This window comes from Lithobates pipiens, unplaced genomic scaffold (genome assembly GCF_037356315.1).
Source record: "Lithobates pipiens isolate NorthernLeopardFrog02 unplaced genomic scaffold, aLitPip1_a1.2 Scaffold_30, whole genome shotgun sequence".
Classification (NCBI taxonomy): Eukaryota; Metazoa; Chordata; class Amphibia; order Anura; family Ranidae; genus Lithobates; species Lithobates pipiens.
Window position 1 is genome coordinate 103,920,636 of NW_027507791.1, and position 25,886 is coordinate 103,946,521.

The 25,886-nt window shown below is 45.0% G+C and overlaps 1 protein-coding gene across 1 annotated transcript in view; it reads right to left on the reverse strand.

Annotated features, from left to right (window-relative positions):
• DCAF5 (DDB1 and CUL4 associated factor 5) overlaps positions 1–12,759 on the reverse strand; it is a 71,550-nt gene extending 58,791 nt beyond the window's left edge. The window contains exon 1 of the mRNA XM_077464722.1: positions 12,428–12,759. Within this exon, the coding sequence (XP_077320848.1) occupies positions 12,428–12,689 (262 nt within the window). The 5' untranslated portion in view covers positions 12,690–12,759. The remainder of the gene's footprint in view (positions 1–12,427) is intronic.
• Positions 12,760–25,886: the final 13,127 nt, after the last annotated feature.

Below are 25,886 nucleotides of genomic sequence, written 5' to 3' on the forward strand. Positions count from 1 at the left end.
ATGAACAGGATACTTTGATCCGACTTTTCAGATAGTATGACTTGTCCTTTGACCAATCAAAACGAATACACAATGAGAGGGGCTACAGCAGGGGGCAAGAAATAACACAATGTCGGATGCCAAAGTCGATGGTTAGGACAAGGCTCTGACTTTGATCCTACTTCAATGATAGTCAATGGGCTGAAGTAGGATCAAAGTGGGACCAAAGTAGCAGTGAGCATTTTCAAAGTCGGACCGACTGTAAGACGGCTCCCATAGGGAAACATTGATTTTCACACGTCATGCGACATGAGCTCCCAATGTTGGAGCATTAGTTGTACCAGTGTGAACCTGGCCTAAATGAACAACTTGAACTTAGAAGCTGATTGGCTAGCATGCACAGCTGCACCAGATTCTGAGTGCTCCAGTTTTAGTAAATCTCCCCCCCAATGTTCAATTCTCCCCACATTACACAATTCAAGTGATGTTTATGGATAAGCTAAGGATTCTTCCTTGCCAAATAAACAACACTAGTTTGCCAAGTCAATTGTTCAAAGTTCAAATAGTATTATAAATATAAAACAGTATGACAGTGTAAAGTGAAAAAAAGGTATGTGAACAAGCATGCACATTTCCCTGGGTATCTATTATCACCAATAGAAAGTAAAAAGAAAACAAGACCATATAGTGCTTTCTTTTGGTGATATTAAATCACCGCTGTTTTTTATTTTTTGAGCTATAAATGAAAAAAGACCGAAAATTTTCTAAATAATATCAAATATCATCCCAAACAATTCATCAAATTGCATCATTCCCGAGGCTCAGTGCACACTAGATGCAAATTCCCATTGCATCTAAATCGCAAACACGTTCATGCAAACTAATTGTGGAGTGTACGTTAAAGACACCCCACAATCAGTTTGCAAAAGGCAGCACGATTTGCAGAATCGTATCGCATAGGTGTGAACACCCATGCAATTTGATTCTGGTGTGGACCAAAAAAAGGGGTCCTGCACGAGTTTGGTTCGTATGCGATGCAAAGTCAGCCATACAGTTTGCTGTGCAGATCACATGCAATGTCTGTGCAATGCGGTGCGAATCACATGCAATGTCTGTGCAATGCGTGCGAATCACATGCAATGTCTGTGCAATGCGGTGCGAATCACATGCAATGTCTGTGCAATGCGGTGCGAATCACATGCAATGTCTGCGCAATGCGGTGCGAATCACATGCAATGTCTGGCATCACACTAGTGTGAACCGGCCCTGAGGACTGAAAAACAGCAACTTCGGAATTGTAAATTGACATTAGGTACAATTTAAAGATCAGATTGGCGCTTCAGAAATTGTCAATTTCTAGCACAGCTCCCTCCCTCTTGTACATCATAGACATCTTCTCCTATGGGAGTGTATGTACTGCCTGTGCTAACCCAGCTCCTCTCCTCCCTATATAACCTTTTATGTAGCTGCCTAGGGAGGTCACTTGTGTGGCAGCTCTGAGTCCGCTGGGGCCACAAACATAAGGTCCAAGGTGGTGGCACCCCGCAGCAATCTCAGGGCTTTTTTAGGCTGTGTTCATACTGCAGACGGATGCGTCTGACAGCAGCGGTCCGGTGTGTCCCTGTTCTCTGTTTCAGGGACGAATCAGGCCTGAATTTGGACCTGAAATGGATCCAAAGATGCAAAGGACCTCTGTGCAATTCGCCCCGCAACCACTTCTGAGATGTGTGAACCGGCTGCCGGTCGCAATCTCCTGTCATGCAAATTGGATGCGGGCAAACCCACATCCAATTCGCACTAGTGTGAACCCAGTCTTAATGTCTAAAAAAAAGGGAGGCTTTTACAGGTAAATAACATGTATAAAATATGTTAAATATACATACAGTGGTGCTCAAGTTTGCATTCCCTTTGAGAACTGGTAATACAAAGTACAGTATCTCACGAAAGTGAGTACACCCTTCACATTTTTGTAAATATTTTATATATTTTCATGTGACAACACTGAAAAAAAATGACATTTTGCTACAATGTAAAGTAGTGAGTGTACACCCCTAAGTGAAAATGTCCAAATTGGGCCCAAAGTGTCAATATTTTGTGTGCCCACCATTATTTTCCAGCACCGCCTTAACTCTCCTGAGCATGGAGTTCACAGGTTGCCACTGGAGTCCTCTTCCACTCCTCCTCCATGACGACATCACGGAGGTGGTAGACTTTAGAGACCTTGCGCTCCTCCACCTTCTGTTTTGAGAATGCCCCACAAATGCTCAATAGGGTTTAGGTCTGTAGACCTGCTTGGCCAGTCCTTCACCTTTACCCTCAGCTTCTTTAGCAAGGCAGTGGTCATCTTGGTGGTGTGTTTGGGGTCGCTATGTTGGAATACTGTCCTGCGGCCCAATCTCTGAAAAAAGGGGATCATGCTCTGCTTCTGTATGTCACAGTACATGTTGCCATTCATGGTTCCCTCAATGAAATGTAGCTCCCTAGTGCCGGCAGCACTCATGCAGCCCCAGACCATGACATTCCCACCAACATGCCTCACTGTAGGCAAGACAAACTTGTCTTTGTCCTCCTCAACTGGTTGCCGCCAAACACACCTGACACCATCTGAACCAAATAAGTTTATCTTGGTCTCATCAGACCACAGGACATGGTTCCAGTAATCCATGTCCTTAGTCTTCAGCAAACTGTTTGCGGGCTTTCTTGTGCATCATCTTTAGAAGAGGCTTCCTTTTGGGACAACAGCCATGCAGACCAATTTGATGCAGTGTGTGGCGTATGGTCTGTGCACTGACAGGCTGACCCCCCACCCCTTCAATGCAGCAATGGTGGCTGCACTCATACATCTATTTCCCAAAGACAACCTCTGGATATGAGGCTGAGCATGTGCACTCAACTTCTTTAGTCGACCATGGTAAGGCCTGTTCTGAGTGGAACCCGTCCTGTTAAATCACTGTATGGTCTTGGACACTGTGCTGCAGCTCAGTTTCAGGATCTTGGCAATCTTCTTATAGCCTAGGCCATCTTTATGTAGAGCAACAATTCTTTTTTTCAGATCCTCAGAGAGTTCTTTGCCATGAGGTGCCATGCTGAACTTCCAGAGACCAGTATGAGAGAGTGAGAGCGATAACACCAAATTTAACAAACCTGCCACCTTGTAACACTAACAAGTCACATGACACCAGGGAGAAAAAAATGGCTAATTGGGCCCAATTTGGACATTTTCACTTAGGGGTGTACTCACTTTTGTTGCCAGCGGTTTAGACATTAGTGGCTGTGTGTTGAGTTCTTTTGAAGGAACAGCAAATTTACACTGTTATACAAGCTGTACACTCATTTACATTGTAGCAACGTGTAATTTCTTCAGTGTCACATGAAAAGATATAGTAATATTTACCAAAATGTGAGGGGTGTACCAAGAAAACAGGAGTGAGCAAGAAAAAAACATTTCTTTTATTTCTTATGGGATTCATATTCAGCTGTAGGTCATAAAAGACTGGCACAATCATACAAAACATGGCAACAAATGAACCAATGAAATGTCCCCTTCAAAAGTCTGCATACCCTTAGTTCTTAACCACTTGAAGACCAAGCCTTTTCTGACACTTTTTGTTTACAAGTTTAATTCAATATTTTTTTGCTAAAATATTACTTATAACCCCAAACATCATAATATATATATATATATATATATATATATATATCAGAGACCCTAGGAAATAAAATGGTGACTGTTGCAATTTTTTATGTCACACGGTTTTTGTGCAGCGTTTTTTTTAACCGCTTCAGCTCCAGAAAATGTTACCCCGTTCCTGACCAGAGCACTTTTTGCGATTCGGCACTGTGTTGCTTTAACTGACACCTGCGTGGTCATGCGACGTGGCTCCCAAACAAAATTGACGTCCTTTTTTTCCCCACAAATAGAGATTTTTTTTGGTGGTATTTGATCACCCCTGCGGTTTTTATTTTTTGTGCTATAAACAAAAAAAAGAGTGACAATTTTGAAAAAAAACGCATAATTTTTTACATTTTGCTAGAATACATATCCCCCGGAAATATATATATAAAAACATTTTTTTTATTCAGTTTCAGATTCAGCCAGTTTATTCAGGCCAATACATATTCTACTACATATTTTTAGTAAAAAAATATAAATAAATCGCAATTAGTGTTTATTGATTGGTTTGCGCAAAAGTTATAGCGTTTACAAAATAGGGGATAGTTTTATGGCATTTTTATTATATATTTTTTTTACTAGTAATGGCGGAAATCAGCTATTTTTATCGTGACTGCAACATTATGGCAGACACATTGGACATTTTTGACACATTTTTGGGACCATTGTCATTTATACAGCAATCAGTGCTATACAAATGCCCCGATTCCTGTGTAAATGAAACTGGCAGTGAAGGGGTTAACCACTAGGGGGCAGGGTAAGGGTTAAGTGTGTGTCCTGGGGAGTGTTTCTGTGTTTTGTGGGGGGGGGGGGGCATGCCTATGTGTGACACGTCACTGATCTCTGCTCCCGATCACAGGGAGCAGAGATCAGTGACACTGTTACTAGGCAGAACGGGGAGATGCTTGTTTACATTAGCATCTCCCTGTTCTTGCTCCCTGTGAGATGATCGCGGGTATCCCTGCGGTGATCGAGTCTGCGGGATCCGCGACCCCACTCACGGAGGTCCCAGCCGGCGTGTACGCGATGACACAGCAGCAAATTTAAAGGGACGTACAATTATGCCCATTTGCCCAGCTGTGCCATTCTCCCGACATACATCGGCGTATGGCGGTCGGGAACCGGTTAAACGTAATTTATTTTTTCTAAAACATACATTTTAATCAAGAAAAAAAAGCCACAATATAAACCCCAATTTTTTGTATAACATGAAAGATGATGCAGAGTAAACATATACACCCAACATGTCACGCTTTAAAATTGTGCACGCTCGTGGAATGGCGAGAAACTACGGCACTTAATCTCCATAGGCAACATTTTAAAAGCCTTTACAGGTTACCTGTTTAGAGTTAGAGAAGGTCTAGTGCTATAATTATTGCGCTCGTTCTAACATTCATGGCGATACCTGTATGGTGCAATCAAATTTATTTTACTTTTTATTTTTACTCTGTCCCTTTCATTTTTTTCTAAATTACTTTTATTCCTATTACAAGGAATGTAAACATCCATTGTAATAGAAATAAGGATAACAGGTCCTCTTTATGGAGAGATCTGGGGTCAAAAAGAACCCAAATCTCTCCTTTACCTTTAAAAGAAAAAGATCGAAAAAAAAAAAAATATTTTTGATCTTTTGCTTTAAAAAAAATAAAACAATAAAAAATATTTACTTCAAGCCTGGATCGGAAGTAACGTAATGACGTCGCTCAGATCCTCCAAGGCCATAGAGGCAGTCAAAGAGCATCTACTCCTTGATCGTCTTTGAGAGGGGGCAGCCGCAGTCAGATCGTTTCTCAGGCAAACTGGCAGAAACTGTAAGCCCGAGGAACCCTGGCAAGCGGCGGGCGACATCCAACATCAATTCTGTTGTGTGGAAATAGATACCAAACATGTCATGTCTTAAAGCGGAGTTCCACTCAATTTTGAGAGGTGGTCTTAAACGAAAGACCACCTCCCCACCCCTTGTTTTTGGATATTTAAAATTATTCTTTTACTTTCTCTCGTACCTTTTTAGAAGTACTAAGACTGCTTTCACACCACACCGCTGATAGCGGCGGCGGTAAAACGCCGCTATGTTTAGCGGCGTTTTACCGCCGGATTTGCGGCGCATTTCGGCCGCTAGCGGGGCGCTTTTACCCCCTGCTAGCGGCCGCGAAAGGGTTAAAACCGCCGGCAATACGCCGCAATAGCGGCGTTTTGCCGGCGGCATTACAGCGCTGCCCCATTGATTTCAATGGGCAGCAGCGGTGGAGGAGCGGTAAACACACCGCTCCTTCCCCGCTCCAAAGAAGCTGCTGGCAGGACTTTTTTCTGACGTCCTGCCAGCGCACCGCTGTAGTGTGAAACCCCTCAGGGCTTTCACACTACAGACAATGGTGCAGCTTCTTTAGGGCGTTTTTCAGGCGCTATTTCTAACGCTATAGCGCCTGAAAAACGCCCTGGTGTGAAAGGGGTCTAAGAGTACTGCCGAGCCGCGGCTGAGGACGTCACATCCTCTTCTGCGGTGACCCCCCCCCCATTCTGGCCATTCATAAAGCGTTGCGCGACTCGTGCTTGAATAGTCGGAAACTGACAGTGAAGCCAGTTTACCTCAGTTGGAATGGCGGTGTCTGCACCCAATCTGATGGAGGATCAGCCGAGGGGTGGGGGGGGGCTACATCGTGGGCTCCCTGGACAGGAAAGTGTTCTTATTAAAAGTCAGCAGCTACTATAGTTTTTGCAGCTGCTGACTTTAAAAAAAAAAAAAAAAAAAAGATTTTGGCTGGAACACGGCTTTAAATTTGCGCATGTATGTGGAATCCAGTGGCGGCTGGTGCTCAATTTTGGGGGGGGGGGGGGGGGGGGCGCAAACGAACTGAAACAAAAAAAATCAAATGTAGCCTCACTGTGCCCCATCACATGCAGCCAACTGTGCCCCATCACATGCAGCCAACTGTGCCCCATCACATGCAGCCAACTGTGCCCCATCACATGCAGCCAACTGTGCCCCATCACATGCAGCCAACTGTGCCCCATCATACACAGCCAACTGTGACAACCGCTCGCCCGCCTTCTGCCCGGCACTTACCCCATCTTGGTGGCGGGTCAGGCAGTGGCAACAGTGGTAAGCTGTGGGACAGGTAGCGCAGGTCAGGTGGTGGCCCCTGTTTCCTCCATGTCTCTTTTCTTGCCTTCTGCTAGGTGGCCAATGGGATCACTTGTGCGTTCAGCCAATCAGGTGGTGGTTCAGTGTTAGAAAAGTGAATATACATTCACTTTTCTAACACATCTTTTTTGAAGCCTATTGGTGCCTATGGCTCTAAGCAGGTGCTTCAAAAAAACACCCCGTCCACTGTAATTCAGGCACCTGGCGTCCAAAAAGGGGCCAGACACCTGAATAGGGGGTGGCAGTGGCAGGTATGGATAGATTCATGCTATACATGAATCTATCTATGATACATAGAGGGGGTGGCTGGAGAGAGAGGGCGGTGCCCGTGCACCCCTAATGGATGCACTGCCACTGGTGGAATCGCAAAAACAATGGTACCCAAAATTCTCTTAAGCGACACTTTAAAAGCCTTTACAGGTTTACAGGTTAGCGTTAACCATGAACTATGGTCCAAGGATTACTGCTCTCACGTTAACATTCACAGTGATACCTCACACGTGTGGCACAACTGCTGTTTACATATACATGCTTTCCCTAAGCTTCACTTTATGCGGGGTGTGTATGGGGGGTGCTTTTTTATAATTATTGTTGTTTATCGTATACAATTCTTTTAACATTTTTTTGCATTTATTTCTTACTTTATTGCCATCACAAGGGGGCTAATAAGCCCCTATGTGTGATAGCATGGGCAGGTGACAGATACACATTATGGGGATTTGGGGGCTCTATTAGACATTTGTAATGATACTGCACACTTATGGGGCATTGATGTGGGATTGATACATGCTTGCCCCACGCTTCACTTTTTTATGTGGGAGTACGTATGGTGGTGCTTTAATATTTTTCTTTAATTAGTATTTTTATTGTGTACAATTCTTTTAACACTTTTTTGATTATTTTTTTATTTTATTTCTATGACAGTAAAAGTGATTGGAAGGCCGCTAGGTCACTTTTCTTTTCAAACCCTTCACTGGCTCTTTACCACTTCACCTTCACCCTCTTCCTGCCCAGGTCAACTTTCAATTCCGAATGATTATATTTCCTATGTATGCCACACTGTACCCATATGAAATAATAAAAAAAAAAAAAATTTGAAAACAGAGAACTTTCTTTTGGTGGTATTTTTTAAAAAAAAGACTTTGTGGTATTTAATCACCACTGCGGTTTTTTTTTTTGCTAAACAAATGAAAAAAGAGAAAATATTTTGAAAGGCTGCACCAGGCAGTCTCTGAGTTAGAAACATCCGACATACTTACAGAGGGGGACAAAAAGTGAGAGGAAATCTTCCCCTAGGAAGGGAAATTCTCTCCTGTAAGAGTTATCATGGGAAAAAGGTGTCTCCACTGAAGCTTTGTCACCAGTCCTTGTTTCCACGACAACCCAAAGTTTTCAAAATCCAATTGTCATTGGAACAAAAACTGAAGTGAACAGGGGCGCAGACAACACAAAACAAACCTTACAGGTGTGTTAACCCTTCCTAATGCTATCCGAAACCTAAAAACTATTTTTTGGCCTGGAGTTACTCTTTAATAAAAATGTACCTGTTCCAACTTACATACAAACCTTCAGACCCTATTGTGTTTATAACCCGGGTAATGCCTGGTTCAGAGTAAGGAGTGTTTTGAGAGCCTTGCTGGTTATCGGCTCTCCTTTCCACACATGGACAAAACACGAGGAAAGGAATGCCGATAACCAGCAAGTCTGTTTACATGTCATCAGCTGTGATTGGACACAGCTGATCACATGCTAATGGGCTACTGTGATTGGCCCTTTACCCTTACCCTGATCAGGTGTGTCCAAAGGACACAGTGGTCACAGAGCGTGCTCGATGCGCACCCCAGGGGATGGGACATCCTCCCAGAACTGGACAAGCAAACTGTATCTTTTGGCTATAGCGCAGTGAGCAAGTGGTTAAAGGCAAAGCTCACCTTTACCAAAACATCTGTAGGTAAAAACTGTGCAGCTTTGACCAAAACTAAATAATGCCCTTGCTATAGGTGTAGGTCAGTTACGTACTTCCTGAAGCCTGACTGGAAAACTCCCGGGATGTTGCTGTTCACCTCCTCCATCACTGGAGTGAGCTCCCAAACGCTGAGCTACTGCATCAGGGGAGAGAAAACACATTTGGGAGGTTGGATTTAGAGAACGCTTGCCCTCCGTTATGGTGGGGATGAGTAGTAATGATTAGGCCTCACACAGCAATGTCCCGGGAGTTTTCCAATCAGCCTTCATGAGGTACACCGGAGCCCCACACTTTATTTTTATTTGCAGATGCTCCTGTTCTCCATAGGCAGTTTCTTGGTAAAGGTGAACCAACCCTGTAAAGCCGGTACCAACCTGGCAGCTGCTTTAGGCACTTGTCTCCCATGATGTTTATGAACATACATTGGCAGACAAGTAGAAAAAAGAAAAAAAAGAGTCATGGACGTTCCTAGTCCCCCGAGGACACAGACCAAACCATGTATATAGTTTCTGTTCTTGGGGTACTGGGAACATCCAGGACTATTTTCTAGATCAGTGGTCTCCAAACTGCGGCCATTTGCTTGCTTTTATCTGGTCCTTGAGGCATTATTTCTTGAACTGACACCAACAATGGGGCACTATTTCTTCCACTGACACCAACAATGGGGCATTATTTCTTCCACTCACACCATCAATGGGGCATTATTTCTTCCACTGGCACCAACAATGGGGCATTATTTCCTCCTCTGACACCAACAATGGGGTAGAGCTGCACAATTCTGGCTAAATTGAGAGTCGCAATTTTTTTTTGCTTAGAAGATAGATCACGATTCTCTCAGCGTATCATCTTTCACCTTAAAACCAAAAAAATTGTGCTAACTTTACGGTTTCTTTTTTTTTTTTTTTTTTTTTTTTTATTCATTGAAGTGAATTTTTTCCCAAAAAACTGTGTTTGAAGGACCGCTGGGCAAATACAGTGTGACGTAAAATATTGCAGCAATTGCCATTTTATTCCCTAGGGTCTCTGATATATATATATAATGTTTTGGGGTTCCAAGTCATTTTCTAGCAAAAAACATTGATTTTACCTTAAAGTGGTTCTGCACCTAAAAAAAAAATATATATATATTAAAAGCCAGCAGCTACTAATATTGCAGTTGCTGACTTTTAATAAAATCACACTTACCTGTCCCAGGGTCCAGCGATGTCGGTGGCAGATGATGAGCGATCGCTCGTCTTGCTGCTGCTACCGCCGCCATCCTCTGTCAGGGAATCGGGAAGTGAAGCGTGACGGCTTCACTGCCCGGTTCCCTACTGCGCATGCGCGAGTCGCGCTGCGCGTCTCTTCAGATCCCCCGCTGTGTCCTGGGAACTGTGTGTTTCCCAGAACACAACGGGGGGGGGGGGGGGCGTCTGCCTGGAAGTGGGTGCAGATACCTGGATTATCCAGGTAACTGCACCCCCCTGAAAGGTGACGATTGTGGCACCGAAGGGGGGGGGGGGGGGGATCAGATTAGCGGAACTTCCCCTTTAGGGTGAAGAACCGCTTTAAGAAAGAAGTGTCAGAAAAAGATTTAGACTTTAAGTGGTTAAACTTCCTGCATTTACACCTTGTTTAAAAACTTGGCAGACTGCCTGGATTTTTTTATTCACACAGAAGTTTCCCTTTGATCTAAGAATGAAGCTTAGTTACAATGTTTCATTTTAAAAACTTGGCAGACTGCCCAGATGTTTTCTTTTGACAGCTGAGTGAACAGATAAGTCTCTCCACTTGTTATATGAAAGAATCAGGGGTAGAATTGAGATCACTATTTTTAATGATTAATTGTGCAGCTCTACAGTGGGGCAGTATTTCTTGAACTGACACCAACAATGGGGCATTATTTCTTGAACTGACGCCAACAATGGGGCACTATTTCTTCCTCTGACGCCAACAATGGGGCACTATTTTTTCCTCTGACGCCAACAATGGGGCACTATTTCTTCCTCTGACGCCAACAATGGGGCACTATTTCTTCCTCTGACGCCAACAATGGGGCACTATTTCTTCCTCTGACGCCAACAATGGGGCAGTATTTCTTCAACTGACGCCAACGATGGGGCACTATTTCTTCCTCTGACACCAACAATTGGACACTATTTCTTCCACTGACACCAATGGGGCACTATTTCTTCCACTGACACCAACAATGGGACACAATAGCTTTCACTGACACCAATGGGGCACTATTTCTTGAACCGACGCCAACAATGGGGCACTATTTCTTCCTCTGACATCAAGAAAAAAAGAGTCATGGTCGTTCCTAGTCCCCCGAGGACACAGACCAAACCATGTATATAGTTTCTGTTCTTGGGGTACTGGGAACATCCAGGACTATTTTATAGATCTGTGGTCTCCAAACTGCGGCCATTTGCTTGCTTTTATCTGGCCCTTGAGGCATTATTTCTTGAACTGACACCAACAATGGGGCACTATTTCTTGAACTGACGCCAACAATGGGGCACTATTTCTTCAACTGACATCAACAATGGGGCACTATTTCTTCAACTGACGCCAAGAATGGGGCACTATTTCTTCCACTGACACCAACAATGGGACACAATATCTTCCACTGACACCAATGGGGCACTATTTCTTGAACTGACGCCAACAATGGGGCACTATTTCTTCCCTCTGACATCAACAATGGGGCACTATTTCTTCCTCTGACATCAACAATGGGGCACTATTTCTTCCTCTGACATCAACAATGGGGCACTATTTCTTCCTCTGACATCAACAATGGGGCACTATTTCTTCCACTGACATCAACAATGGGGCACTATTTCTTCCACTGACAACAACAATGGGGCACTATTTCTTCCACTAACAACAACAATGGGGCACTATTTCTTCCACTGACATCAACAATGGGGCACTATTTTTTCCACTGACACCAACAATGGGATACGATTTCTTCTCTGACACAAACAACGGGGCACTATTTCTTCCTCTGACATCAACAATTGGACACGATTTCTTCCACTGACACCAACAATGGGACACAATATCTTCCTCTGACACCAATGGGGCACTATTTCTTGAACTGACACCAACAACATGGCAGTATTTCTTGCTCTGACAAAGATGGGACATTGTCTCCTCCCCATGGTCACAGTCAGCCCCCCCTAAAGTCTTAATGACAGTAAACTTTGTTTAGAAAGGTTGGAGCCCCCTGATCAATATCATTGTAGGAGGAAGTGGAACCCTATTTAACCAGCAGCACTGTATATCTATATAGATTTGGTAGACAAGTGGTTAATGTCTGTAAGGGTGTGGGGAAAGCTTCCAATGGGGACACCTGTTGTGGTGACACCGCTCTGAGAAGAAGAAAGGGATATTCCTCTCACTTCCTGTTTCTTCTCCTGGACAGGAAGTGAAGGGAGGTGTCCCCAGTGATGTGATGGGGGGTGTCATATGATAACAAGGAAGTGTGACCTCCCCATAGGCTCCCCTCACACATTGTACTACTGAGGAAATCTCTGCCTGACAGCCGAGTCCAGCCTGAGAGGCCAGTGTCTGCCATGACTGCTGACCCGGTGACGGGGATTGGTGGGCTCGCTGTAAGCCCCGCCCCTCCCCCGGGCAGAGGGTAATAAGATTGGATTGGGGGGTTGGGGTGACTCGCCTGACACCAGTAGATGTCCCCCGTGGTTGGAGAACTCGATGGCGTTGACACATCCGAAGTGGCCGAGGAGGTCCTTCTTGTAGAGGTTCCTGCAGGCCTGCAGCCTCCTCCTCTGGAAGTCCTCCTTCAGGACCGGGTCTCCGTGCAGGCCTCTCCGGGACAGGAAGCCGCCGACCACTGACCTCATGCCGCATCCCTTGTCCCTCCTCATGGTGGCGGCTGAGGGCCCGGCCTGTCCTCCGCTCCGTCCGCCTCTCGTCATCCAGACATGGCAGCGCCGAGCTCTTCGGAGTCAAGTTGCGGGGCCGCTGTGAGCTCCGCCCCCTCCCCTCAGCTGATCCTCCGCTTCCTCCCCCCTCCCTCTCCAGTCCCCGCCGTACTGCGCTGTCACCTAGGGCAGCGCTATCACAGCACCACCTTCACAACATACACTATACAATCACATTGTACGATCTCCTATGTAGTGCCTGACCTGATTCATGAAAGGACAGAGCGTGGGGAGGCACAGAGCCACATACACACCATGACAACATCCAATGAATGATCGGGGATTCGTTTTATTTTTTGCATGCCTGTCTTATATGGAAAACCAATAGGTATTAAAGAGGAGTTCCAACTATGACAATTTTTTTAGGCTGAATATTTTGACCACTGGGCACTTAAACACCCTTAATAACCGAACAATTTTCAGCTTTTGGTGCTCTCACATTTTGAATGACAATTACTCAGTTATGCAACACTGGACCCATATGACATTTTTGTCACACAAATAGAGCTTTCTTTTGGTGGTATTTAACCACTTGCAGCCCGCCCTATAGCAGATACACGGCGGCATAGTGGTTTCAAAATCCTGACCGGACGTCACATGACGTGATCAGGATTTTGAGCCGCTGCGCACCCCCGGGGGCGCGCATCGTGGCGATCGCTGTTGCGGGGTGTCAGTCTGACACCCCGCAAATACATTCTCGGTAAAGAATCTCCGACGGAGACTCTTTACCACGTGATCAGCCGTGTCCAATCACAGTGTAAATAGGAAAAGCCGGTGATCAGCTTTTCCTCACTCGCGTCTGTCAGACGCGAGTAGAGGAGAGCCGATCGGCTGCTCATTTGACGGGGGGGGGCTGTGCTAATTGATTATCAGCGCAGCCCCCCCGAGGATGCCCACACTGGACCGCCAGGGATGCCGCCAGACCACCAGGGATGCCAGTCAGTGTCCACAATGGGCATCACTGATTGGCATGCATTATTGTTTGGCACTGATTGGCATCCATTAGTACAGTATAATGTAATACAATGCCGCCTATCAGTGCCCACCGGTGCCGCCTATCAGTGCCCATCCGTGCCACCTATTAGTGCCCATCCATGCCCATCTGTGCCGCCTATCCATGCCCATCTGTGCTGCCTATCCATACCCATCTGTGCCACCTATCCATGCCCATCTGTACCACCTATCCATACCCATCCATGCCGCCCATCCATGCCAATCCGTGCCAGCTATCAGTGCCAATTTGTGCCACCTATTAGTGCCCATCCGTGTCGCCCATCAGTGCCACCAATCAGTGCCGCCTATCAGTGCCCATCAGTGCCACATATCAGTGTCATTCAATGCCACCTCATCAGTGCCACCTCATTGGTGCCCATCAGTGAAGGAGAAAACTTACTTATTTATAAAGTTTTGAAACTGAAACAAAAAAAAACATTTTCGGTATTTTTTTATTTGTTTAGCAAAAAATAAAAACCGTAGAGGTGATCAAATACCACCAAAAGAAAGCTCTATTTGTTGGAAAAAAATGATAAAAAATTCATTTGGGTACAGTGTAGCATGACCGCGCAACTGTCATTCAAAGTGCGACAGCGCTGAAAGCTCAAAATTGGTCTGGGCAGGAAGGTGTTTAAGTGCCAGGTTAATCGCCGCTGGGTTTTTTATTTTTTGTGCTATAAAAGAAAAAAGACCAAAAATTCTGTAAAAAAAATATGACTTTTTCTTTGTTTCTGTTATAAAATTTTGCAGATTAGTAGTTTTTTTTCATAAATTTTGGCCAAAATTTATACTACTACATATCTTTGGTAAAAATGAGTACAAATTGGTGGATATTATTTGGTCTTTGTGAAAGTTATAGAGTTCACAAGCTATGGTGCCAATATCTGAAAATTGATCACACCTGAAGTACTGACGGCCTATTTCAATTCTTGAGACCCTAACATGCCAGAAAAGTACAAATACCCCCAAATGACCCCTTTTTGGAAAGAAGACATTCCAAGGTATTTAGTAAGAGGCATGGTCAGTTTTTTGAAGTTGTCATTTTTTCCCACAATTCTTTGCAAAATCAATTTTTTTTTGCACAATTTCTCTCCTACATGTAAAAATCATCATTTGCTAGAAAATTACATAGAACCCCAAAACATTATATATGTTTTTTTTAGCAAATATCCTAGAAAATACAATGGTGGTCGCAACTTTTTATCGTGCACGGGATTTGCGCAGCAATTTTTCAAAGGCGTTTAAAAAAAAAAAACATTTTTGTGCTTTTAAAAAAAAAAAAAACAGTAAAGTTAGCCCAATCTTTTTGCATAATGTGAAAGATGAAGTTACACCGAGTAAATAGATACCCAACATGTCACCCTTCAAAATTGCACACACTCGTGGAATGGCGCCAAACTTCACTACTTAAAAATCCCCACAGGCGATGCTTTAAAATTTTTTACTGGTTGCATGTTTTAAGTTACAGAGGAGGTATAGGGCCAAAATTATTGCTCTCGCTCTAACATTCACAGCGATACCTCACATATGTGCTTTGAACACCGTTTTCATATGTGGGCGGGACTTAGGTATGCGTTCGCTTTTGAATGCGAGCACATGGGGACAGGGGCACTTTAAAAAAAAGAAAATGTTATTGTTCATTTTACTTTATTTTAGTTTGACACTTTTTTCACCAAAAATAAATTTTTTGATCACTTTTATTCCTATTACCGTACAAGGAATGTAAACATCCCTTGTAATAGGAATATGGGATGACAGGTCTTCTTTACAGTGAGATATGGGGTCAATAAGATCCCACATCTCACCTCTAGGCTAGGAAGCCTGAAATAAAAAAAATGTTTCTGGCTTCGATCGTAGCGGTGAGTCAGTAGAAACCCTGGAGGGTGGCGGGGTGTCCTCTCTCATCTCCCGCAAGAACGATCAAGCAGTGGAACAGCTGCTATAATCATTCTTTTGGTGTAGGGAATCGCCGGCTGAAAAAGCTGATATCTGAATGATGCCTGTAGCTACAGGCATCATTCAGATATCCCCGCACAAAGCCAAGGATGTCATATGACGGCCGGTAAGCGGCAAGTGGTTAAAATGCTTCTTTTTTTTTTTTTTAACACAAAGTTGTCCATTTTATACAATATTTCTAACACAGAGGCATGTACATACCAAAAATGACACCCCAAAATAGATTCTCCTACTCCTCCTGAGTACGTCGATACCACATGTGTGAGACTTCCACAGCCTGGCCACATACAAAGGCTGAGCATGGCCGGGTATCACCGAGCATGGCCGGGTATCGCAGAGCATGGATGGGTATTGCAGGGTATCACCGAGTATGGCTAGGTATTGCAGGGTATCACCGAGTATGGCTGGCTATTGCAGGGTATCACAAGTATGGCTGGGTATCGCAGGGTACGGCTGGGTATTGCAGAGTATGGCTGGGTATTGCAGTGCATGGCTGGGTATTGCAGGGTATCACCGAGTATGGCTGGGTATTGTAGGGTATCACCGAGTATGGCTGGGTATTGCAGGGTATCACCGAGTAGGGCTGGGTATTGCAGAATATGGCTGGGTATGGCAGGGTATGGTTGGGTATCGCAGGGTATGGCTGGGTATTGCAGGGTATCACCGAGTATGGAGGGATATCGCAGGGTATGGCTGGGTATTGCAGGGTATCACTGAGTATGGCAGGGTATGGCTGGGTATTGCAGAGTATGGCTGGGTAGTGCAGGGTATCACCGAGTATGGCTGGGTATCGCAGGGTATGGCTGGGTATCGCAGAGTATGGCTGGGTATTGCAGGGTATCACCAAGTATGGCTGGGTATTGCAGAGTATCACGAGTATGGCTGGGTATTACAGGGTATGGCTGGGTATCTCAGAGTATGGCTGGGTATTGCAGGGTATCACGAGTATGGCAGGGTATGGCTGGGTATCACAAGGTATGGCTGTGTATAGCAGAGTATGGCTGGGTATTGCAGGGTATCACAGAGTATTGGCAGGGTATTGCTGGTTATTGGCAGGGCATTGCAGAGTATTTCAGAGTATTGCTGGGTATCGCAGAGTATGGATGCAGGTTATCACCGAGTATGGCTGGGTATTGCAGAGTATTGCTAGGTATTGGAAGGGCATTGCAGAGTATTGGCAGGGCATTTCTGGGTATTCCAGAGTATTGCAGTGTATTGGCAGGGCATTGCAGAGTTAATTGTCAGTGAGCAGCGCTGTGAGCACTACAGATCTAGCCCACAGCACTGCTACCACCGATCGCTCCCCTTCACTGTACCGTATAATGTGAAAGATGAAGTTACGCCGAGTAAATGGATACCCAACATTTCACCCTTCAAAATTGCACACACTCGTGGAATGGCGCCAAACTTCGCTACTTAAAAATCCCCACAGGCGATGCTTTAAAAATTTTTACTGGTTGCATGTTTTAAGTTACAGAGGAGGTCTAGGGCCAAAATTATTGCTCTCGCTCTAACATTCACAGCGATACCTCACATATGTGCTTTGAACACCGTTTTCATATGTGGGCGGGACTTAGGTATGCGTTCGCTTTTGAATGTGAGCACACGGGGACAGGGGCACTTTAAAAAAAAGAAAATTTTATTGTTCATTTTACTTTATTTTAGTTTGACACTTTTTTCACCAAAAATAAATGTTTTGATCACTTTTATTCCCATTACAAGGAATGTAAACATCCCTTGTAATAGGAATATGGGATGACAGGTCTTCTTTACAGTGAGATATGGGGTCAATAAGACCCCACATCTCACCTCTAGGCTAGAAAGCCTGAAATAAAAAAAATGTTTCTGGCTTCGATCGTAGTGGTGAGTCAGTAGAAACACTGGAGGGTGGCGGGGTGTCCCCTCTCGCCTCCCGCAAGAACGATCAAGCAGTGGAACAGCTGCTATAATCATTCTTATGGTGTAGGGAATCGCTGGCTGAAAAAGCTGATATCTGAATGATGCCTGTAGCTACAGGCATCATTCAGATATCCCCGCACAAAGTCAAGGATGTCATATGACGGCCGGTAAGCGGGAAGTGGTTAAAATGCTTTTTTTTTTTTTTTTACACAAAGTTGTCCATTTTATACAATATTTCTAACACATAGCATGTACATACCAAAAATGACACCCCAAAATAGATTCTCCTACTCCTCCTGAGTACGTCGATACCACATTTGTGAGACTTCCACAGCCTGGCCACATACAGAGGCTGAGCATGGCCGAGTATCACCAAGCATGGCCGGGTATTGCAGAGTATGGCTGGGTATCGCAGAGCATGGCTGGGTATTGCAGGGTATCACCGAGTATGGCTGGGTATCGCAGGGTATGGCTGGGTATTGCAGGGTATCACCGAGTATGGCTGGGTATCGCAGGGTATGGCTGGATATTGCAGGGTATCACCGAGTATGGCTGGGTATTGCAGGGTATCACGAGTATGGCTGGGTATCGCAGGGTATGGCTGGGTATTGCAGGGTATCACCAAGTATGGCTGGGTATCGCAGAGTACGGCTGGGTATCGCAGAGTACGGCTGGGTATCGCAGGGTACGGCTGGGTATTGCAGAGTATGGCTGGGTATTGCAGTGCATGGCTGGGTATTGCAGGGTATCACCGAGTATGGCTGGGTTTTGTAGGGTATCACCAAGTATGGCTGGGTATTGCAGGGTATCACCGAGTAGGGCTGGGTATTACAGAATATGGCAGGGTATGGCTGGGTATCCCAGGGTTTGGCTGGGTATTGCAGGGTATCACCGAGTATGGAGGGGTATCGCAGGGTATGGCTGGGTATTGCAGAGTATGGCTGGGTATTGCAGGGTATCACCGAGTATGGAGGGGTATTGCAGGGTATGGCTGGGTATTGCAGAGTATGGCTGGTTAGTGCAGGGTATCACCGAGTATGGCTGGGTATTGCAGGGTATGGCTGGGTATCGCAGGGTATGGCTGGGTGATTGCAGAGTATGGCTGGGTATTGCAGGGTATCACCTAGTATGGCTGGGTATTGCAGGGTATCAAGAGTATGGCTGGGTATCGCAGGGTATGGCTGGGTATCGCAGGGTATGGCTGGGTATCGCAGAGTATGGCTGGGTATTGCAGGGTATCACCGAGTATGGCTGGGTATGGCAGGGTATGGCTGGGTATCGCAGGGTATGGCTGGGTATCGCAGAGTATAGCTGGGTATTGCAGGGTATCACAGAGTATTTCAGAGTATTGCTGGGTATTGGCAGGGTATTGCAGAGTATTGCTGGGTACTGCAGAGTATGGCTGGGTTCTGCAGGGTATCAGCGAGTATGGCTGGGTATTGGCAGGGTATTGCTAGGTATTGGCAGGGCATTGCAGAGTATTGGCAGGGCATTGCTGGGTATTCCAGAGTATTGCAGTGTATTGGCAGGGCATTGCAGGGTTAATTGTCAGTGAGCAGTGCTATGGGCACTACAGATCTAGCCCACAGCACTGCTGCCACCGATCACTCCCCTCCACTGTACCGATCGGTACAGATAGGGGAGGGAGGAACCGTCGTCATAACATGACGCCAGTTTGTTTACAAGTGATCGCTCCGTCATTTGAGCTGCTGTTTACCATGATCTGTGATGCGCCGGGTCCTGTGGACCTGGCTGTAACGGATGTTCTTGAGTGTGCGCCATTCTAAGAGGACGTCGCTGTACGCCCTCCCAGAGTTAAGCAACCGCCCTGTAGCTGTCATTCGGCTATGGACCGGTTGTTAACTGGTTAATATTTATAAAGTTGTTACTAGCACTCACGTGTCTGTTTAAACAGTGCTTGGTTGCCAATTTAATTGAGAAAGATCTCTTATATTCATTGTTCTCGTCTATTACCATCTTGCTACCGGGCATGTGAAGCCCACAGGCACTATCTTCTGGGTATGTGAAGCCCACAAACACTATCTTCCAGGCATCTGAAGCCCACAGGCACTATCTTCTGGGCATGTGAAGCCCAGAGGCACTATCTTCCGGGCATGTGAAGCCCACAAACACTATCTTCCGGGCATGTGAAGCCCACAAACACTATCTTTTGCGGGCATGTGAAGCCCACAAACACTATCCTTTCCGGGCATGTGAAGCCCACAGGCACTATCTTCCGTGCATGTGAAGCCCACAAGCACTATCTTCCGGGCATGTGAACCAGCATGCACCGCCCGTTCTCGCGCATGCGCTGCACACTTCTGACCTTGCCATCACAACGGGCAGTGTTGTTGGAAGTGCTCGTCCCCATTGTGATGGCAACAAAGCCCTTGGCGCTGCCCAGTGATTCCTGGGAAACAATGACAGACATCTCTAAGGAGCACTAGCGAGCATGGGCGCCGAAGGGAAATGACGTCAGGCACCACGGAGAGGAAGAGGCAGATTACGAGGGACCCCCTAGGAACAGACCTGAAAAGGTGAGTAAAAAAAATAAAAAATTCCAAATGTCAGTTGTATTGAATGCAGCTGAATAATGCAAAATGTATTTTATGAGTGGAACTCCACTTTAAGTTACAAAAATTCTCGTAAGACTTCTGGACCAGCGGTTGTACCCGTACGGCCCTGGACTTCAGGTGGTTATACCGGGATGATGATTGGCCGGTACTGTTTCTTACAACCAGTGTTCTATCGATTTGTGCCCTCCGTCCTATAGTGCCTGCGTATACACAGAATGGAAGGGCACTCCAGCTGATCGGGGAAATCGATTTGTGCCATCCGTTGAAAAGTGCCCGCACAGAATGGTACGCCACTCCAGCTGATTTCCCGATCAGCTGGCGTGACGTCACCATAGCGCATGCGCACATCGTAGGAGGCTTTTTTTCAATGGGAGATACCATTTCACGCCCACCATTAAAAGCTACGCAAAGAGCAGAGGAACACCATAGTTGTTAGAATGAGCCTCGCTGTTGTGGGGCGGGTTGTGGATGTGTTGAAGGGCAGATTTTGTGTTGCAACCCACCATTACAGACAGGAAAAACCCGCCATTACACACAGGCTAAACCCGCCGTTCAACACACCAAACCTGCCCTGCAACACAGACAAAGCCCGACCTTGAGCACACTGTAAACCCGCCCCGCAACAGCGAGGCACAACATGGCAAATACTGTGGCCCTCTGCTGTTTGCATAGCTTTCAATTGTCAAATGGTATCTCCCGTCTAATAATGCTTCCTACGATGTGCACATGCACTATGGTGATGTCACACCAGCTGATCGGGAAATCAGTGGCATATCAGTGGCATACCATTCTGTGCTGGCACTTTTCAACGGAAGGCACAAATTGACAGAACCCAGGCAGTTGACTCTCTTGTAAAAGCAATCTAGTGGCTAATTAGCCGCTGGACTGCTTTTACAAGTAGCGGGAGGAGACACACCCCCCCCCCCCCCACCTTCCGAGGCTTGCTCGGGCTCTTCCGTCCCCCCTGGGGACCCAAGTGACCAGCTGGCACGCAGGAAAACCAAACAAAGCCAGGATCAGCCTTGATCCACTCTCAGTTATGTTAACCCAGAAGCAATGACCCGACATCATTTCTGGTTTACCCGGATGTCAAGAGCATCATTTAAAAAAAAAATCTAAAGCATTCAAAAACATAGATCTTGATGTTTTGAATGCTTTTAAGAGCAAAGGAGGGATTTTGAGTCTTATAAGCCTCAGATCTCTTCTTTAAAGAAGTTGGAAACCCTAAAAAAAAAAAAAAAAAACCTGGAAGACAAAGGCATAATGAGCTATACTGCATCGCATACAAGCTCATTATGAAATACTTACCTTGGAACTAAGCTGTTGCAGCGACGCCTGAGATGGCTGACATTTTCCCCAGAGTTTCATCCAGGTTCGTGGGCTCCAGCACTGTGATTGGCCGGAGCCACGAGGACGTCATTCCCGTGCATACGTGCGGGTGCCCCCTGGTCATGGCACAGAGCCAAGAAGAAATTACACGATTGGCCGTTCCTTCGGTGCGCATGTGCAGCGGGTGGCGGCAGTGTATATAGTAAATATCTCCTAAACGGTGCAAGTTTAGGAGATATTTACAGTACCTACAGGTAAGTCTTATTATAGGCTTACCTGTAGGTACAATTAAGATATTCAAAATTACAAAAAACACTGCGCTATCTCTAGCAAACCAGCCGCTGACATACTAAAAGTGGAAATCTTAGTAAGATCAATTGTAAAAGAAAGTGCCGCGCTAAATAAAATATAATAATAAATGTGCAAACAAAGACCTCTACACAAAATTTACAAACTAGTATACAAATATGGGGTGACCCCTATATCGGTTAAATATGTGTATATACGTTATACGTGCAAAAACAATACAAAAAATAAATTTGACAGAGTCCTGATAAGGATTAGTGCAATGTCTATACAATGGATGAACAGCAGTCCCCCACTTTCACGTGAAAAGTAAATGCCGAAAGTCTTTCAGAAAGTCCAAACAGTGCACAATACACCCTTGTGTGAATGCCACCACCTAGAACAAATTCAAGGCTTACCAGATGCCTTTGACCCAAACGGACATATGCCGGAAGGATCAAAACAGCTTTGATATAAATCGATTAGATGCCTGGTCTTCGAGGAACCGTGAGGTATGGAACTAGTTGGTATAGAAACTCCTCCACAGCCAAACTCGATGCAAAATATCCTCCAATTAGAGAAAGAGATAGTACTCTACCAAAGCGATCATACAGAAAAGAAGAATGGGACCGACATAGCGTAATTCCGTAAAATTTAAAGTTTATTAAAACAGTATTACACTTACATTTCTGTAGTTGACATAGCGCTTTTTCAAAATAGTCACAGCAGTGAGGTGCTCCCGACGCGTTTTGTCTCCTCGGACGTCGTCACCTGTAGGTACAATTAAACAGGAAGACTTTACTTCCTCTTTAAGGAGTACCTGTCACGTGCCTATTGCTGTCACATGGATGTTTACATTCCTTGTGACAGCAATAAAAGGGATAAAAAAAAAGTAAAGCAACAGTGTAAAAATAAACTAATATGGGAAAAAAAATAAAGTGCCCCCGTGCTCACATGCAAAGGCTAAGGCACACATCGGTTCCGCACACACACAGAAATCACCCCACACATGTGAGGTATCACCGCAAACATCAGTACATGGGCAGTAATGCTAACAGTATACCTCCTCTGTAAATATAAAGTGGTAACCTGTAAAGGCTTTTGAATGTGATTGTAAAGTCTTGTTTAAGAAAAATAAAAATAAAAACATTTTATACTTACCTGCTCTATGCAGTGGATTTGCAGAGAGCTGTCTGGATCCTCCTCTTCTCAGGTCCCTCTTTTGTGCTCTGGTCCCTTTCTCCTGTTCAGTGCCCCCACAGAAAGCAGCTTGCTATGGGGCACCCAAGCCCAGTCACAGCTCCCTGTGTCTATTCAGACAAGAAGCTGCTGTTTGGCCCCACCCTCTCTCTCCCTTGATTGGCTAACTGACTTTGACAGCTGCAGGAGTCAATGGTGCCACTGCTGTGTCTCAGCCAATCAGGAGAGAGAGTCATGGACGTACGAGGGGTTCGTAGACATACCTGGACAGAGAGGGGGCTCAGGTAAGAATTAGGGGGGGGGGGGCTGAAGGGCGGCTGCTACACCCAGAAGGCTTTTTATCCTAATGCATAGAATGCATTAAGATAAAAACAATTCTGCCTTTACAACCCCTTTAGGCTGAGTTTACACTAGAGAACACAGCGGCTCACAGCTCCTCCATGCGTTTTTTTTCTGTCCGATGTTCTCATCATGTGTACAGGCCTTTAGGCCCCCAGGCACACTCATGCCGCATACACACGATCAAACTATCCGGCGGAAAAGTCCGGTGGACCAGAGTCCGCCGGACAATCCACCCGTGTGTGGTTGCTGCTTCTTTGGGGCATTTGTCACATGTAGGACAGATAATTCAAGTGAACGGGCTGATCTATGAGCGACGAGTGTAAACATTCCAAAGCACATGCAAAAAAAGAAAATGTGAGTTCCTGCTACACTGAGGTTTGAGCCCATACTAACAGACCACTTACCTATCATGCCATGATTACCCATATCTATGGAGTTGGGCCAGAAATGCATCACAAACAAAAAAACAATTCTTTCCAGAGTCCAAGATCCTTCTTTGTTCATATCACTCCTAACAGCAGGATAGAAAAAGACATCTAATCTGTTTTGGAGGCCAATAATCCTCCTTATCCACTTTCCGTCCAGCATACATACTTGGTATAAGTGTATATACATCCCGGACAAGAAGTGGGTAAACCAGGATCTTGGCTGCAGCTGCACAGAATACACAGATCAGTGATGATCGTTCGAGAAAACACTGACAGGGTGGTTGACTTCTACTGGTCTACTGATTGACTTCTGTACAACCAGCCTGCCTATACAGGGATCAAAACGTCAAAATTTCGATCCATGTATGGCTGCCTTTAGTCACTTCCGGTTTTGGTTTTTTACCCAGCCAAGGAGGCAGCCAATCAAACCAATCTTAGTTTAATTGGTTCCCTTGGAGAGCAGAGGAGGAATCAGGGGTCTTATAGAACCCCAATCTTTAAATAAATAGTATCTGTCACACCCAAGCTATCACAAGAGATGTTGTTTATCCTGTGTGATTGTAATAAAGTTGAATCAAAAAATTTTGTAAAAAAAGTTACGCAAAATTTGAATACAATTTTAAACCTTAACTTGTTTAGCATCTATTTATTCAGCGCAACATCATATTTTACATTTTAAAAATTAGTATTCTATTAGGTTTCTGTGCGTTAAAATAAATTTTTTCCTGTATCCTTATGCCTGATCCTGTGACAGTTGTATCCACGGCACAGCTGATCACTGATCCAAGTGCAAAGCGGCAGTGCTCCACCCTGGTACTATGTGATCACTGTGACCAATCACAGTGATCACATGACCAGTAGTAAACATGGCTGCCATTCATACATCCATTAAGAGCGATTGTTCACAGTGACCACATGGTGCAGGGCCAAGTACAGCCTCCTTGTACCATGCAATAGCTGTAGCCAATCACAGTATTTCTCAATTGATGCAGGAATGTGCATGAGAACTGTCAGAAATAATGATATACAGCCAAAACACCAAAATTCCTAGTTCAGGAAGTGCCTAAAATATGACTTGCATCTTTCACTGTATCTGAAATTACATTTCTGGGGGCTTTATGCCTCCAAGTTGCCATATAGCATTGCATTTTTCAGAAAATTGCAGTGGCTGCACAGTGAAAAGCAAAGGTAATTTTTGTAACCTTAAATCACAACATGGCTTGTGTAGCAGTTGTATATTCTATCTTTAATTTGTTAATTTCCTTCCCCACAGGAGTGGAGCTAACCTTTAATAACTGTTCTCATTGTTACTAGTCTCTACAATGTATGATTTGTGTTTTTATAAAACAAACAAACAGCATGCGACGTTCACGTGGAGACTCCGCCAACATGTCACGTTTACTACAAGACTACCAAAATGTTACGTTCACATGAAGACTCCATCAGCATGTGAAATTCACATTGAGACATCACCAGCATGTGACGTTCACATGGAGACTACACCAGCATGTGGTGTTTACATTGCAACCTCACCAGAATGTGACGTTCACAACGAGACTCTACCAAAATGCGACATTCACATGGAGACTTCACCAACACATGGTATTCACATTGAAACCCCACCAGAATATGAATTTCATGGTGAGACTCCACCAAAATTCCCGGGGAGCCATGAGAACATCTCCTTCAGTGAAAAGGGGGGCAGGGTTACAGAAAAGGATAGGCAGATACTGGTAGTAGGGACAGGAACAGAGAGGGCAATTTGTCACAAAGACCGTTATCACCAGTATCAGTAACAGTATCTTGTTTACTGGTTTGGGACATTGCAGATCGGATGGACAGATTTGGGTGAAGCTGGGGAGAACCCGGTTATCATGGTACATATTAGTACCAATGACAAAGTTAGAGGAAAATGGAGTGCCCTACAAAGTGATTTCAGGAACTTTGGGGCTATATTGAAGAAAATGTCCACCAAGGCAGTATTTTCAAAAATATTGCCTGTACCTCAAGCAACACCAGAGAAGTATCAGGAGCTTAGTTAGTGAGCTTAACAATTGACTGAGAAACTGGTGCAGGGAGGAGGGGTTTGGCTTCATGGTGAACTGGTCTACCTTTTCGGTCGGTTACCATCTCTATAGCAGGGATGGACTGTACTTAAATGGGAGGGGTACAGCTTTTCTGGG